The sequence below is a fragment of the Melanaphis sacchari genome, unplaced genomic scaffold, assembly GCF_002803265.2.
Source record: "Melanaphis sacchari strain LSU unplaced genomic scaffold, SCAv2.0 Contig65_pilon_pilon, whole genome shotgun sequence".
In the NCBI taxonomy this organism is placed as follows: domain Eukaryota; kingdom Metazoa; phylum Arthropoda; class Insecta; order Hemiptera; family Aphididae; genus Melanaphis; species Melanaphis sacchari.
Genome location: NW_020271469.1, coordinates 112,857 through 128,885, shown reverse-complemented (window position 1 = coordinate 128,885; position 16,029 = coordinate 112,857). Strand labels below are relative to the sequence as shown.

At 24.6% G+C, this 16,029-nt stretch overlaps 2 protein-coding genes across 3 annotated transcripts; one reads left to right on the top strand and one right to left on the bottom strand.

The window, feature by feature from the left end:
* The first annotated feature begins 700 nt into the window (after positions 1 to 700).
* LOC112600540 (pentatricopeptide repeat-containing protein 1, mitochondrial) lies at positions 701 to 4,823 on the top strand. Its single transcript, XM_025347791.1, has 11 exons — positions 701 to 906; positions 995 to 1,339; positions 1,404 to 1,544; positions 1,609 to 1,780; positions 1,937 to 2,085; positions 2,939 to 3,267; positions 3,345 to 3,468; positions 3,674 to 3,778; positions 3,847 to 3,977; positions 4,038 to 4,212; positions 4,621 to 4,823. Exons 2-11 carry the CDS (start codon positions 995 to 997, stop codon positions 4,789 to 4,791), a joined length of 1,842 nt encoding a protein of 613 aa, XP_025203576.1. The 5' UTR covers positions 701 to 906; the 3' UTR covers positions 4,792 to 4,823.
* Positions 4,824 to 4,898: 75 nt separating this feature from the next.
* LOC112600596 (serine/threonine-protein phosphatase CPPED1-like) lies at positions 4,899 to 13,326 on the bottom strand. Of its 2 annotated transcripts, none has more exons than XM_025347866.1 (6): positions 13,243 to 13,326; positions 6,703 to 6,780; positions 5,862 to 6,077; positions 5,631 to 5,766; positions 5,292 to 5,572; positions 4,899 to 5,157 (listed from the first exon to the last, which is right to left on the bottom strand). In XM_025347866.1, the coding sequence occupies exons 2-6, from the start codon at positions 6,773 to 6,775 to the stop codon at positions 4,958 to 4,960; spliced, it is 906 nt and encodes a 301-aa protein (XP_025203651.1). In that variant the 5' UTR covers positions 6,776 to 6,780; positions 13,243 to 13,326; the 3' UTR covers positions 4,899 to 4,957. The 2 variants fall into 2 exon arrangements, with proteins under 2 accessions (XP_025203651.1, XP_025203652.1); XM_025347867.1 differs by lacking the exon at positions 13,243 to 13,326 and adding an exon at positions 11,372 to 11,394.
* Between the last annotated feature and the right edge of the window lie 2,703 nt (positions 13,327 to 16,029).

Genomic DNA, 16,029 nt, shown 5'->3' with positions numbered 1-16,029 from the left:
CCGATAAGATACATTAATTACGCAGCAGAATGTGACATTTAAGACATTTAAGGAGGTACCTACTATTATACAAGTCATAATTTTGTTTTTGTTAATTTTTATTAAAAAAAATTAAATTATATAGGTAGTTATTGAATAATTGTAATAAGTAATAACATGGTTAAAATTAAGGCTCTACTGTTAAGACATTGGTAACATTACTATTGTATAATATTTTAAGAATTAAATTAATTATTTTACTTAGGTACCTATACATATTTGTAAAAAGTAGATTAGTAGGTAACCAATCATTAATAAAAATTAATAAATCTATACAACAAAATAAGTAGAAAATAAGTCAACAAGACAAAATAATTGAAAAATGTATTCATAGAGACTTTTCATGTATAAACATTTTAAATGTAAACAATATTTAATAATGGTCCTAAATAAATCCCAATACATTTAGTAAAACTCAACTTAATATAAATAATATCAGTATTTAATTTATATCTTATCAATAGCATATACCAATCTCTTTCTGTGGTATCACTACGCTATCTTCACCGCATAGTATAAAGTTGTGATAATATGATCTAAGCTTCGCCGACACTACCACATGGATAGATAATACTTATTATCTATAGAGTATAGACTACTTGTATTTTAATTATTTTAATTTTTATTATAATATTAAATTTATGAAGTTACAAGTATAATATTCAAATTTAAAAAAAACTGTGATGTGAGTCATGTACATGATTTGATAGTCGGTTCTCAGTTGTAAATATTTAATAATACATAGTTATTAAATTCCACAATGAATAAATTCAATTTTATTAAAAACTTAATTTAATGTAAATAATAATTTCTTACAGTTTCAAATTCAATGTGAATTAAGAATTCAACTAAATAAGAAATCACAATGTACCTATAAACATGTTACTTAAATATTATATTTTTAGAATACTGTATATTAATATATAGTTTATATTAATAGATTTATTAATTTCAGATGATTGTGATCAACCGGTTTTTACGACAGTTAATTAATATTAAGTCTGTAAGTTCAAATTATAACCAGCAATGTTGTAGAAATGTAAGATGTGTGTCCACGGTCAAAGATTTACAGTCAAAAGATTTTCGAAAAAAAACAGAGACATTTTCATTTAATGCTGAACAAAATATTGATGCTGATATTTTTGGAACATTAACTGAAAATACTGAAATTAATTATAAATTGGATCATTTACCTCCAGAAAATGATGATAAAATAGAATACGATAAAGATGAACAACACAAAAGATTACATATTACTGAGTACCACAAAATTATTCAAGAACTCATTAAACAGCATAAAGTATGAAACTAAAATATCTGATATTTATTTTCTCAATTTTTACTATTACTTATGATTTTTTTAGATTGCAGATGCAATAGATATACTTGAATCAAGGATGTTAAAAAATGAAAAAGCAAAACCTGATTATTATGTTTATAACTTGTTAATTGGCACTTGTGGTAAAGTCGGTTATGTTGAAAAAGCTTTTCATTTATTTAACCAGGTATGTTTTATTTATAACTAGGTATTTATTTCCAAAATTATTTAATTTTTGTTTAAATAATTAGATGAAAAAAAGCGGCATTAAAACTACACCAGCTACATATACTTGTTTATTTAATGCGTGTGCTAATTCCCCTTATAAGGATGATGCGTTAAAGAGAGCTAAAAAATTACATAATCTGATGAACTTAAAATCAATTGAACCCAACATTTTTATCTACCATGCAATGATTAAAGGTATTTAAAATTATATTACTTATTCATGAGAAACAAAAATTAACTAAAAATTTTTATTTTAAATAAAGTATATTGAAATTAATTAATTTTATTATGCTAAAAAATTATGTTTTTACTATTCATTATTCATATTTATTGTTGTTTTTTTGTAAAAAGCGTTTGGAAGAACAGGAGATTTATTGACTGCATTCTCTTTGGTTGATGAAATGTTGACAAAAAAATATAAATTAAAAGATGAAACATTTAATTTTCTCTTACAAGCATGTATAACTGATAAAGAAGCTGGTTTTCGACATGCCTTACTTGTAAGTTTAAATAAATGTATACAATGTATTAAAATTTTAAGGTGTAGTGTCAATTTTACATAATTTAATTTACCATTTAAATTTTAGTTATTTTAATAACTTATAATCTTAGGTCCTTTAAAATACTTAATCTGTCTTTTTAAGAGTCTTGTGACCCTTCAAAAATACTTAATATTATTCACAATTTGATTTCCTCTGAATCTCATTCCACTCTTTGTAAGTGAAGAAAGTTTTATTTAACTGATCACCAAAAATTAAATACTTATACTATATTCAAATTAAATAGTCAACTTAGTGGGAACCAGTTTTTATTAAACGGTTACTAGGCAACAGTTCCGTAACTAGAGGTTGGCAACATGGGCACTTGCCAAGGGCGCATTAAAGTAAGGGGCGCATTTGAGTTCAATTAAAATTGGTTTTTTTAACAAAAATAAGCGCCAAAATAAAATTTGCCAAGAGCGCCACGGAGGGTAGTTACGGCACTGCAAGGCAACATCTATTTATGTTCTACCCCTACCAAGACTAACTGTTGGTCTACCACAGTGTTTTCTAACCTTTTTATAATAGTAACCTATAAATTTACTGCTTGTTGGTTACAGGACCCACTCCAACCGACACTAAAAAAAAAAAAAAATGTATTGTACTGAAGTGGTTGACTAGTACCAACAGATGTAGTTTTACAAACAATAAATTTATCCATTAGAAAAATTAAAACTTAATATAGGTATATTACATAAAACTTGAGTATTTAAAAATGTGTGTCTAATCATAAACTAAAACTTTTCATTTATACCTAGTCTCATAGTCTCTTAATCTTACTGCTTATTGCTCAACTATATGGAAAATTTTTCAGGTTTGGAGAAAAATGATATTAAAACGTGTTCGCCCTTCATTATATACTTACAATCTTTTATTAAAATGCACAAGAGAATGTAGTCTTGGTGATGAATTTGAAACACGTAAAGTTATTGGTCAAATAATTAATGATCCTCATTTATTAACAACTGAATCTAAACTCGAAGAATCAAATACTTCAAAAAAGGATATACCTAAAACATTATTAAGTAATGATAATGAAAATTATTTATCTCTTATTGAGGAGAATAGACCAAATCTATTAGATGTTAAACCTTGTTTTGGTAATATTGTGGGAATTTCTGAAATTAAATCTCCTGAAGAAAGGTAAAACATATTTGTAATTTTTTTATACATTAATAATTAATGTTGCATTTTTTTTTTTTTTTTTTTATGAATTTTAGATTAATATTATTAGGGGGTTGTTTAGGATTTTTAAAGAACATGAAAATCAATAAGATAAAGCCTGACATTAAAATATTCACCCAGCTTTTGGAAGTTATACCGCCAACATTATCAGCTGAAAAAGTGAGTTATGTTAAAAAATCAATTTTCTAAATTGAAGTATCTTTAATAGAGTAATTTACATTTTATTTGATGTTTTAATAAAAAACATTCAAATATTACAAAAACTAAATAAAGTTAATACATACAATATTTCATTTTAAGTATATTTTATAATTATTATTTAAAAAAGAAACTTATATAATCACTAATTTATATTTTTTTTTAGGTCTTATTAAAAGAAATTTATGAAAATAAAGTTAGAGTTGACATTGATTTTTGCAATATTCTCATTAAAAAACGAAGTCTTAGATTTGATTATGAAGAAGCAAAGGTTATATATAATCATTCAAATAATATATATTTTATATAAATTACTGTAGTCTTATTTTTAACTTTTAGAATGTATTAAGCTTAATTAATTCAGAAAACTTGAGTGTCGATATTGTAACTTTTGGTGTTCTGGCATTGGGTTGTAAAAATAAGAACGAAGCTAAAAACCTCATAAAAATCATAGCAGATCATGGATTTCGGTATGTTTGTAAAATACTTATGTTATTTTTATTCTTATTTGTTTTTTTATCCAATGTAAGAGTGAATGCAGAAATTTTGGGCACAATGTTGGCACAATCATGTTACCGTTTTAATTTTGGATATGTTATTTATGTTATGAACATGGTTAAACATGAAGAAATTAAACCCAATAAAATATTTATGGATCGTTTGAATCGTTTTGATAACACAATTAAAGATTTAATCAAAAAAAGAGTAAGTAAAAGCACTAAGCAGTTATTTAATAAATTGAACCATGAGTATTTTGTTTTATTGTAAAATGTATTTATTTATTTATAGTTTAACTAAATGTTTTAGTAGCATAACTACTTTTAAAGATAATAGAAAAAAAATAACTTTAAAATGAACCACTGAAATCTTGAGTAAAATCTTTAATATATTATACATTTTTTTTAAATATTGTGATAGCTTCTAAATGTAATTTAAAATTACACTGGATGACCACTAACAAACATATTTATACTCTTTTCATTAAAACCATGTTTTTTAACTTAATAATTATCACAAATAAATTTCAATTTCAATTCAAAAATATTAGTGTTTCTAATCATATTAAAAGTTTAATATAATTATGAATATAATTACATCTTGTACAATTTTCAGCAAAATAGAGAAAAAGATGTTCCAGATTTTATTCAAAGTTATTACTTCAAAGAAGGATACAGAAAATTTCAAAATTTTTATAAAAAATGGTTATTAGAGGTAACTGTCGATGAAGAATTACATCCTTGGGATCAATTTAAAAATTGTAGAAAAAAAAATGACTCTGTATAAAAATAAAATATTATTTGTATTTTTATTTAACAATAAACTAATGTTATTTAATTGACATACATCATCATTATTATTGATCAATATTATAAAATAAAATTAATGTTGCCTCTTTATCAACATTTGTATTGATTTATATGCTATTAAATTTCAAATTATACTAAATATTTTAATTTATAATAGAACTTGGTATCTGTTCTAAAGGATAATATGTGTGTATAACATTGTTTTCATACATTTTGACTATTCTTAGTCCAGAAGGATCTTCTCCTATTGGAGCTCCAAGTGCACAAGTAATAACTATTTCAAGGTCTTTATAGAAACCAGTTGAGTTTATGTGATGATGACCAGAAAAAACATGAGATACACCTAAAAACAAACACAAAAAAAACATTTGATTCCAAATAGCATTTACATAAAACACAAATAATTTTTCTTCTCAGTATTATTTTTTTACATTGATAATTTAGTAAAATATTCTAGTACTATTTGTTATTCTTTACCAGCTTTATATAGTTTTTCAAGCATTTTTTCGCTAACATTTTTTTCAATACTGCATTTTGGAATTTTCTCTTCTATTTTATTTAAAAACCACGGTATGTGTTGAAATACAATTATTCTTTGACCCTTGTGCTTACTCAATATTTCAGTTAACCATTGATCTTGTTCTGCTGCATATTTTTCGACATCACAACTGTTTTTATAATATTGAGAGTTTAATACTAAAAATAGTACTCCACCGCACCAAAATGAAAAATAATCTTGGCCAAAATTATCACGATATCTAAAATTGCAATTATTTATCAACAAATATTAAAAAACTAATTTTAATATAATTGTACTTGTTGATTGAATTTTCATCTGGCATATCACCAATATCATGATTTCCACACACACAAATCAGAGATATAGAAGGATGTAAGTTTGAGAAAATTTTCTTAAAATCATTTACTTGTAATTCATTTAGCACAGCTTCGTCTGAAGTAGGTATGGATAAATTGCCACACAAAAAATATACATGAATCATTAATTAAATTATACTAAATTCAATAAACTTAATAAATTCAACTAACTATAAGGCATTTCATTAACTAAATCTCCACAAACAACTAAAAATTGAGGTCTCGGAGACAATTTATTAATTTTATCTATTGCAAAAATAGCTTTATCCATTTTTACTTTCCAATCTTTAGAACCTCGTACTGTAGATACAGTAGGATTGTAACCAAATTGACTGTCAGCCACAACCACAAAATAAAAATTTCCAGTCCATAATTGGTTGTTTTTAACTGAAAATAGAGACAAAATACAAATATAAAATTATATTATATAAAATGTTACAAAACCATAATCATACATATTCCCTGCTGCTTATTGACCAATTGCTCCACCATCAGCTCAATGTAAAATCATAAAACCAATAGGTACACCTTAGACATCATATATTCTCAAAACTTGATTAGATTGATGGGTTATACTTATTTATATTACCATACACAAGGTCCTAAATTTAAGTAAAAAGTACAAGAGCCCAATCTCTTGATACTGCCCTCCAACCCAATAAGTATGAACCCGGGTGAAGATCTCCAAAGCTATATTTTCCTAATTGTCAAAAATACTAGTACTTATATTCACAATAGAAATAATTGAAAATTTTAACTTTAAGTTAGTTAAATCAATGTTTGAAGAAGTAAAGAAACGAAATCAATAAACATTGTGTCAATTTGTCATCATACACGGTAGTATATTATCATTTAAGTAGGTACATAATATATCTATATAAACCAATTTTTAAAACAAAAACTTAAATCTCCTGTAGTCCTACACTAAACAATTTTTGATATGACTATACAATAATAATATTTACCTATAAATAAACATACTTTAATCTATATAAATTAAAAATTGACTTACATTGATCTAATCCAATTTTTTCTTCAATCTCGTGCCTTCTCCATTTAACGGTTTGTTTATTACTTTCAGTCATTTTTGCTGTAAAAACAGTTATAATAATTATTATTATTATATATACTTAGTTATTAATTCTATCTTTTTCTGAAGTAATTGTTTAATTGAATAATAAATTATAATGAATTATCTTTCTATAATTTATAAATAGTAATTAGGTACCCACAACAATGGTGTAAATATACAAATTATACAATATTATCGTCAAGGGTTGCTTTAATTAGTCTGATTTATTTTGTTTGTATAATATAAATAATAGTTTATATTAAAAATCTGTAGGAGTAAAAGTTAAGAGAAATGTATGAAGTATGTTTAAAGGTACCTATATCATTTGTGAATTATTTGAGGGAGCTTGTAATGATTTAGAAGTGCTATATTTCCGAACCCTAACTCCTTAACTATTTACGCCACAACCATATTAAAATATGTGTTACAAACATTTAAATTATTCAAAATATTTTTTTTGTATATGATGGAGATAATATGTGCATTAATATATCATAGAAAAGTCATCATAAATACAAATAATTAGGTTGTAAAAACTAAAAATACATATCGCGGGCTACTCTAAAATGATAAAATAATTGCAAATTAATGTATATGACCTTGTTGTTAGGTAAGTTATCTATAAACTTATTTTTTAAACGTCGATATATATATATATATATATATACATTAATAAAAAAAGGTTTACATCCATAAAAAAATATTAAAAAAATTGGTATTCATAATTCAATAATAATTTCAAGTTGTTTGATTTATGTTACATATATTACATAGGTATATAATTAAGTAGATACAATGTATCAATAATACCTATTTTAATAAATAATTCTATTATGAACTTACTTTAAGTACCTACCATAAAATTTGCATAAATTGATTGCAATAATTAATATTCATGTAGGTATATAGTTATATAAACTAAAAAGAATATAAATAAGTGAGTCAGTTGAATATTTACATAGGTACATATAATATTATAAATTTCTTCTTCCTTCACAGCCGAGTGCTATGCTATTACTGAGGCTTAAATTTAAATTACACTAATTTTAAATTTTGCTCCTAATAATTAATTAATTACCTCCATGCCGTACCTTCAATCCTTAAATTCCAACCCATTTAACTCTCATCTATCTACACTTGTTTTTCACGCATTAAATCACTTATTTCTACCTATTTCAATCAAACTATGACTTTCTCTAGATTCACTATACATATTGTCATATTGAGATACACGGCAACGAGATTGCCAACAACTTAACAAAATCTACATCTAATCTTATTTTCCCTTCTTTTATTCAGCTACCCCGGTTTAATTTCACCCCTTTGATAAAACAATACACCTTATAACTTATGGACCTCTCACTAGAACAATACCTTCCTGCGGGCTTCGCCTCGATATATAGAAATATTACACTTAATATACTTAAAATAACATGACTCAATAACTTACTTACACTTACGTCTTACATAGACCATACATATAGTTCAATTCAATTGGTGACGTATGGATCTCAAAATTAGAGCCTAAAATTATCTTTTTTTCTTACTAGGATACACTTTATTTTAATTAAACGTTTATAACAAATTATGTAAAATGAATAGTAATAATATAAAAAAAAATATTATTATTAGCTACACACTTTTGAATTTCGTAGTAGGTACACACATTTTATTTTTTGTACTATATACCTACACAAAGTGTGTCATAGAATAGATACACACAATTTTAAGACATGGACTATCTATGGGACAGTGGAACATAATCTACTACCCATTTAAACTCGGCCTAAATGATTCACCTTTCTGTACACTTAATTGAAATGAATATATCTGTGACCTTTCCCATATTTTATTTTATTGTTCTGTTCTGCAGGCTAAACGCCTAATTTTAATGAACTTACTTAAAACTCTCAATATTTCTTTTAATCTCTACTCAATACTCAATACAAAATCCATATTAAAATTGTAATTTATTTTATATTAGACGCTGGCTTTATTATATAATAAACTTTAATTAATATTATCGGTTTTCACCTTTAGTAATTGTTGAGCTATCATAGTTTTAATACTAATGGCTATTCATAAATTTATATATATATTATAAATACCATATGGCATGTATAATGAAATTGGAAGTTAAAATTGTTATTTTTTTTTTTAGTATTATTGAATTAATTAACAGTAGAAATATACCAAATATTTAAACAAAGTTATAAAAAAATTAATATTACCTATTCACCAAATAAAAAAAAAAAAAGAACAATAATATAGGTATTTATTAATAACTGAAAAATCGGGATAACTCTCACACTTTTGTTTAGAATCTATAAAAACGAATACCTTGAGCTTTGAGTCACCCTGTTTATAATATTAGATACATAAGAAAATACCTAATCAGTTTAATAGTAACAATAAGTTTGTATATATTTATACTATAATACTTAAAATTGTAAACCTGCATATTATACCTATTGCGTATGCTAATAGAAGATAGTACCTATATTCTATTTATTTTGTGATAAATAAATTAAGCACCCACTGCTCAGAAAATAAATTAGTAATTATTAGATTTTCTATGTAATTAGTATAACTGTCATAAGTGTTTAGAACACAATAGTATAATAAACCAAGTAAGTAGATATCTACTTATATTGCTAATACGATTAAGTAATATAATATAAAATAATATATTTGTTTAGATTCTGCTTATTTTTAAGAACAATACTTTTTTAATGTAGGTATCATGTATGAAATATGTTGTATGCTCGTAGATTTAGACTATATAGTGATAAATCTAAGCTAAATAATATTGATTAATAATTATATATATATATATATAAGTGTATTATAATAATATTACAAGTTTAATGATATTATGAATATAAGTATAAGTTAAAGTAAATAAGAGAAATTTAAAAAAAAATAGAATAGTAAATCTATTATTTGTAAATTGTAATATGTAATACTAATAAGTAATACTATAAAGGCGTAAACAAACAAGTCGCAAGGTGTATGTGATAGCTGATAAAATATACTTCCTAAAAATATAAATGCTCATACTATTGTCATAAAAATATTCATAGTTAACATTATTATTATTATTATTGCTTTTTATTAAGAATATAAAGCATTTTCATCACTGTTTTAGGTTGAAAAACAAAAGCATATCTTTAGTAAATTATGTTTATTGAAAAGAATACAATTTCACGATTATTGTTACACAATTAAACCGTAAATATCGGTTATTGTGCTACATGTGTGTTATGCTTATTTTTCTAAAGAATGACATTTTAAGATTTTGGTCATACAGGTACACGACTGAAAAAAAGTACACGAGTACACAGATTTCAATGTTCATTTACCCGTGTATTTTATGTACACAGCCTTTAACATCGTTTTGTAAAAAAACATGCGAAATAGGAACCTTTAATCACATATCATCTACAAAAATGTCTCCCTCAACTCGAAAAATATACAAATGCATAATATACTCTGCATACCCTGTGCTCATGATTATTGATTATGGACTATGGTAAATGGTAATAACTATTAGATTGCCAAAATACGCAATCGACTCAATACTAGCAGATATACTCTTAGATTTTACATTTAAACTCTATTGCATTGGTTTTTTTTTTAGGCAAGAACCCTTAAACTTATTGAACTCATGAATACCCCAAACTTTTCGAACAGTTTGAAACAAATCAAGTATTGAAGTATTTGAAGTTCGATATCGATACTGACAATACTTGTTTATAAATATATAATTTACATTGAATATAATATACAAGCGTACCCTCAATACTTTTTTTGTTTTTCAAATGGCCTTCATTGGTTTTATAACTAGGTATGTCGTTATCTAATTATCAAAATGTTCAATAAGTTCGAGTAAAAAATGAATTTGAGTTTGAGTTCATAAAAATTGAAGTTTGACTCATCCATACAAATACACAAATTTTCTACCAATTTTAACAATTAGGTATATAGATATGTATATATCTAACTATTATAAATATTAAATTTAATGATTGTTCGTTAAAAATTATTCAAATTTTCACTATGTTTTTTAAAAAGTTCTACTTTTACGTTGACAGTTTTTCCCTCATACTTTTTATTCCAATCTACACATACCAATATTTAAATAGATAGTCTTAACAATAGTTGATAAAAATATTATTAACCACCATTTCATTATTCTCATTCTACCCAAGAACGAGTATACAAAAACCTGGTACCTACTTTATAGTATTCAAATGCCTACCACTATCTATATGGTACCTACTATTAAAAATAAACGATAAATTTAACATACATAATTCGAAACTTTGACTCACTCTTAATAAGTCAATTAAAAAAAAAAAAAAAAATGTGTGGTAAATTGTTTAAAAAAATGATTTAATTCAAATTAGAACTCAAAAGGAATAAGTAAAATTCAGAAACATTTTGTTTAGTTGTACATGTGTGGAAAAAATTTTTTTTTTATTTAAATTTTTCAAAAATTCAAAATATTTCATATTACCTTTAACATAGAACACACAGTATAATATATTATATTAATAGATAAATAAATTATACACTATACATTAAAATAATAAAACATGATAGTTACATTGTAACTTCCAATGTTGTAAATAAATAAACGTTTCTTCACATATAGGAATATACTATAAATATTTTAAGACAACTAACTATTAAAATACATTATAGGTATATTATTGCCTTAATGGTAAAACACATTTTACTACATATACCTAGTAATGTTACCTCTCAAGTCCCAACACAGAAAAATACTTCGCTGAGTGTATCACAACTCTCATTGCACAATGAATTACCCCCTCCTTGAAAGATTTTCAAAACCATTGGCGTAAATATAAGTGGTTAAGGGAGCTAAGTCCCCCTCCATGGACTTTGACATTTAAGTCAAGTCCTTGAAAAAAAAATCATTATCAGACGTTCAATATGTATAATATAATAGGTAACAAATAATTGTGTATATTTAAAATTTATCATATAGGTAATATAACAAGTATAATATTACCTATATATCAATATTTTCATATTGATTATTCCAGTTTTCATAAAAATAGTAGCAAACGCACGACAACAAAATATTATTGATTCTTTTTCTCGTACGAGGAGATTTAAAATTTACTATAAAACTAAGCATGAAAAAAGAATAAGGAATAACGGTATCGATATTTTAAAAGAATTCGCTTCTAATATAAAATATTCATAACTACGCTCCTATGCCTTTCGTAAAATAAATATTTATAAATATTATGTTTAATATTTTATTATTTACATTTGATAGTTATTTTTAATGACAGGAGGGGTGTTTTGACCTTGTGACTCATTTTCAACTTTAATTTCACAGGATGCCCTGTGATTGACTACTAAACTCTATTTAGGACCATAGCAAGTGTGTGTAAAAAGGGGGGAAACATTCTCCATTGCTTATTTTGAATATTGATTTTTTAGGAATCTTGCTTCTATAGGAGACTATATAGGCTGTAATAACTGTATTATAATTACCAATGTCCATGATGAGTCAAAGGTACTATCATTATGTACAACTACTATGATTGCTAACATAATTAACTATAATTATGTGGTAGTAACGCAAGACACGACTATACAATATAATTAATTTTAGTGATTTTTATAATACATAAATGTTATACACTTTTGATTTAGTTATATTTAAAATAAATTATGTTTGTATAGTTTGTACAAGAATTTAAGAATTTTGTAATGGTCTGCAGGCTCTTCAATGCACCGAGTGTCACTATCATCAACCGTCCCGGCTAGAACAAATTTAATTTATCATATTCATCACTTAATGATTTAACGTACATTTTTGAATACTGAAAGTGATTTTTTTTAAACTATTATATTTTTTGGCGCGCATTTGACGCGTTTCCAACATCAAACTATTAACTATACACTTAATAATCATGAAAATCGTGAAATTTATACGAAATAATTTAAATCTGTATACCAATCGTGCTAAAATTTACAATATACATTATGAACAGTTAGAAGATTACTTCTATTATCTATAGGTTTTATGGACGGAATGGACGGATTGTTAATAGTTTACTGATAAATGATAATATTATATAGGATTGGCGATAACGGCTAAACAACGGATTGTAATTATTTACTGGCCATTACTCAACGTTAACCAAGTCACGTGATTCACTGGGTAAATTCACTTGCAATATTTCAATAGTTATTGGTTTTAGTCATAGTGTATTTAGTAGTTAGTACTTAAATAATACCTACTGCCTAATGGGTTAAGTGATTACTGGTTAGTATTTAAATATATTTTGATGTCAATGCCTACTATTAAACTTTAAAATAAAATAAAGAAAGAAACCTTAAAAGTATTGTTAATGAAGTACCGATCACTGAACGGTGAATAATTAGATTGTGAAAAATTACATTGTCAACTGTAATGAGTGATTCAAGTACATTTACCTCGATGGATGCGACAAGTCTCAAGGAATTCGTCGGAAGAACTGTTGTTGTGCGTACTAAACAACAACACGCGTCCAAAGGTGTCGTTCACACTGTGGATCCGTTGACAAAAAGGTATAGTTGATGCCGTTGTGGTTGTACCGTGGGCGTGTACACATGACAATAATTATGATGTAGATAATTTTTTTTTTTTTATTTATAGAATGTTTAACCGTCCCCTCCTACCTGCAGAGTGCAGATTATTCTGAAACGTATTTCTTGATCAAAATATACTAATAACAGTAATAACAATAACAGTAATAACTATTGCTTATTGCCTGTTTTTGACTTAAAGTTCTGAACTTAAGAGGAATTTATTGGGATTTAGTTTTAAAATAATATTCATACTACTGTTATATTATTGAATATTATTTAATCAGTTAATACAATTGAATACAATCAATATATATGCATTAGTGAATTATTTGAAATATAAATGTGTGTAGTAATTCATTAACTTGACATTTTTTATGTTAACCATCAGTATTTTATTGTTTGAAAATAAATTTCTGTAATTAAAAAGAAAAAAATCATTTAAAGATGGTATATTATGTAAAGCATTTTTGATATATGAAAAATAATTTATTCAGACCCCGAGTAGGTACCTACCAAGATCTTAATATGATAACGAGCACCGCTAAATACTATCATTTTTGTTAGAACTATTTAAGTGATTTATAAAAAAAAAAAAAATGAAATTTTGCATAAAACATTTAAATGGTCATATTATTAAACTTATTGTAAGTAAAGATAAAATTGATAGTTAAACTGGTTATTATTAACAAATATCCATTAAGCTTTATTCATTATAAACCCCTGTATTTTTTTATTTATTTTTAAATATTGTCAATAAACAATTATTATATTCATTAAATGTACTTATAAGACCATAATGTGATTAAATATTTAATTAGCATATTTTACAAATACATACAATTGCATTTTCCAATATTCTATTATTAGCTTGCATAATGTATTTGTACTTAATTTTTTATTTATGTATAACTATTGTTTCAGTGTCGTACTACTGATCAACAAACAATGTGAAATATTTACTGGAATAAACATTGAAAGTATTCAATTTGAAGATTAGTAAATTATAAATAGATTTTAAAGAAACTCAATCTCATTTTTTCATTTATATTATAATATGTAAAATATAAAATATAGGTTAATCTTGTAATGTAAAATAATATTTTATTTTTTAAATTTTAATGTACATTGTGAATATCTGATTAAACTTGATACCTATCTCTTTTATAAAATTACTTATAATTTTATATATTTGGTCCATATTTATTGTGATAAGTGTTAATTCACTACAACTGCATAAAAAAATTAAAAAATTTAATGACTGACCACCATTGGCAGATATTTGGTCAAGTGTGTGGGGACTTAACTTATTATCAAAATTAAGCAAGCTTTAACCTTCATATCACTGCTTAACTCCTCAAACATGTTGCAACATATAAATGAAAATAAATAAACTATAATGTATTTATTTTAATGTTTTAAATCTATATCTAACTAAACCTTCTAGGGAAGAGGTTATAAAACATCCTTGGGGGAGGGTTATGCTCAATATCTGACTATGCTCTCCACCATAATTTAAATTACTTATAAATGATAGTACAAATAATAACAAACTTAAGGTGATTCAAATTATAACCAAGTAGAGAAAAATAAAACTGCGTTCATTATACATTTCCAATTAACAACATTGTGAGGTTATTGTAAGAATTGCTAAAAAATATGTAGAAATGAACAAATGATCTTTATCTATTGAGTAGATTGATAATTGTATCAATTTATTGGTATCTACCACTATTGATATATTAACTTAAGATTTAATCACTATGTGAAAAACACAGTAAATTGATGATAAATATTAGAATTCGAATGCACTGCATATTATTTTAAAATTGTATTTTAGTTAAATTTATATAATAAACTATAATGGTTTAACTAAACAATCATAAGTTTATTACTATATAACAACAAAATGTACACAAGAAATAAATAAAAATAACAGTGCAACATTCAAAATAAAATAAAACGCATGATATGTTTAACCGAAAATATATTATAATAAACAATACACTAAGTGTTTTTTACCTTAAAATATCTAAATAATTAAAAATAAAATGTGTATGAAACACCATTCATTAAAGGTAAAAATACAATTTAACAATTAGCATAATATTGCCGGGTTGCATAAATATTTATTGACCAACACTAAATCATAATTAAGGGACTATTCGCACACTACTTATTCATTAAATGTTTAGTAATCATTCATACACAACCTGGCATAATAATATATGTATTATAATACAACAACAAAAATAAAACAGATTTTACATAAAAATTACCCAATTACAAATATCATTTTAGATTATGGCACAATAGTTATGAGTGTTATGACTTATGATGATACAATATAACATTTTTTTTTTTTTTTTTATTTTAGTTTTCCACTTAATGAAGTTTTAATTACTTTGTATTTAATTTTGATATTTTATCTTTACTATATTAAAGTTTTTTTTGCTACACATTATTCCAATTTTTCAATCTTTCAATTGACTAGGATTACGACATAACTTAAAATATTTAAAAGTACAATATGATAATAACAAATGATTCATTAATTTTTTTTGATCATTCAATACTGAATACATTTTTGACTTAAATAATCATATATTAATACATAGATAATTAAATTGTTTAATGATTAAATCATAAAACACT

Coding starts and splice junctions, on each gene's coding strand:
- LOC112600540 (XM_025347791.1), top strand. CDS start 995: ATGATTGTGATCAACCGGTTTTTACGACAGTTAATTAATATTAAGTCT. Junction 1,340..1,403: donor AACTCATTAAACAGCATAAA/GTATGAAACTAA, acceptor TGATTTTTTTAG/ATTGCAGATGCAATAGATAT. Junction 2,086..2,938: donor GTTTTCGACATGCCTTACTT/GTAAGTTTAAAT, acceptor AAAATTTTTCAG/GTTTGGAGAAAAATGATATT.
- LOC112600596 (XM_025347866.1), bottom strand. CDS start 6,775: ATGACTGAAAGTAATAAACAAACCGTTAAATGGAGAAGGCACGAGATT. Junction 5,767..5,861: donor AGTTAATGAAATGCCTTATA/GTTAGTTGAATT, acceptor TACCTACTTCAG/ACGAAGCTGTGCTAAATGAA. Junction 5,158..5,291: donor TGAAAAACTATATAAAGCTG/GTAAAGAATAAC, acceptor GTTTGTTTTTAG/GTGTATCTCATGTTTTTTCT.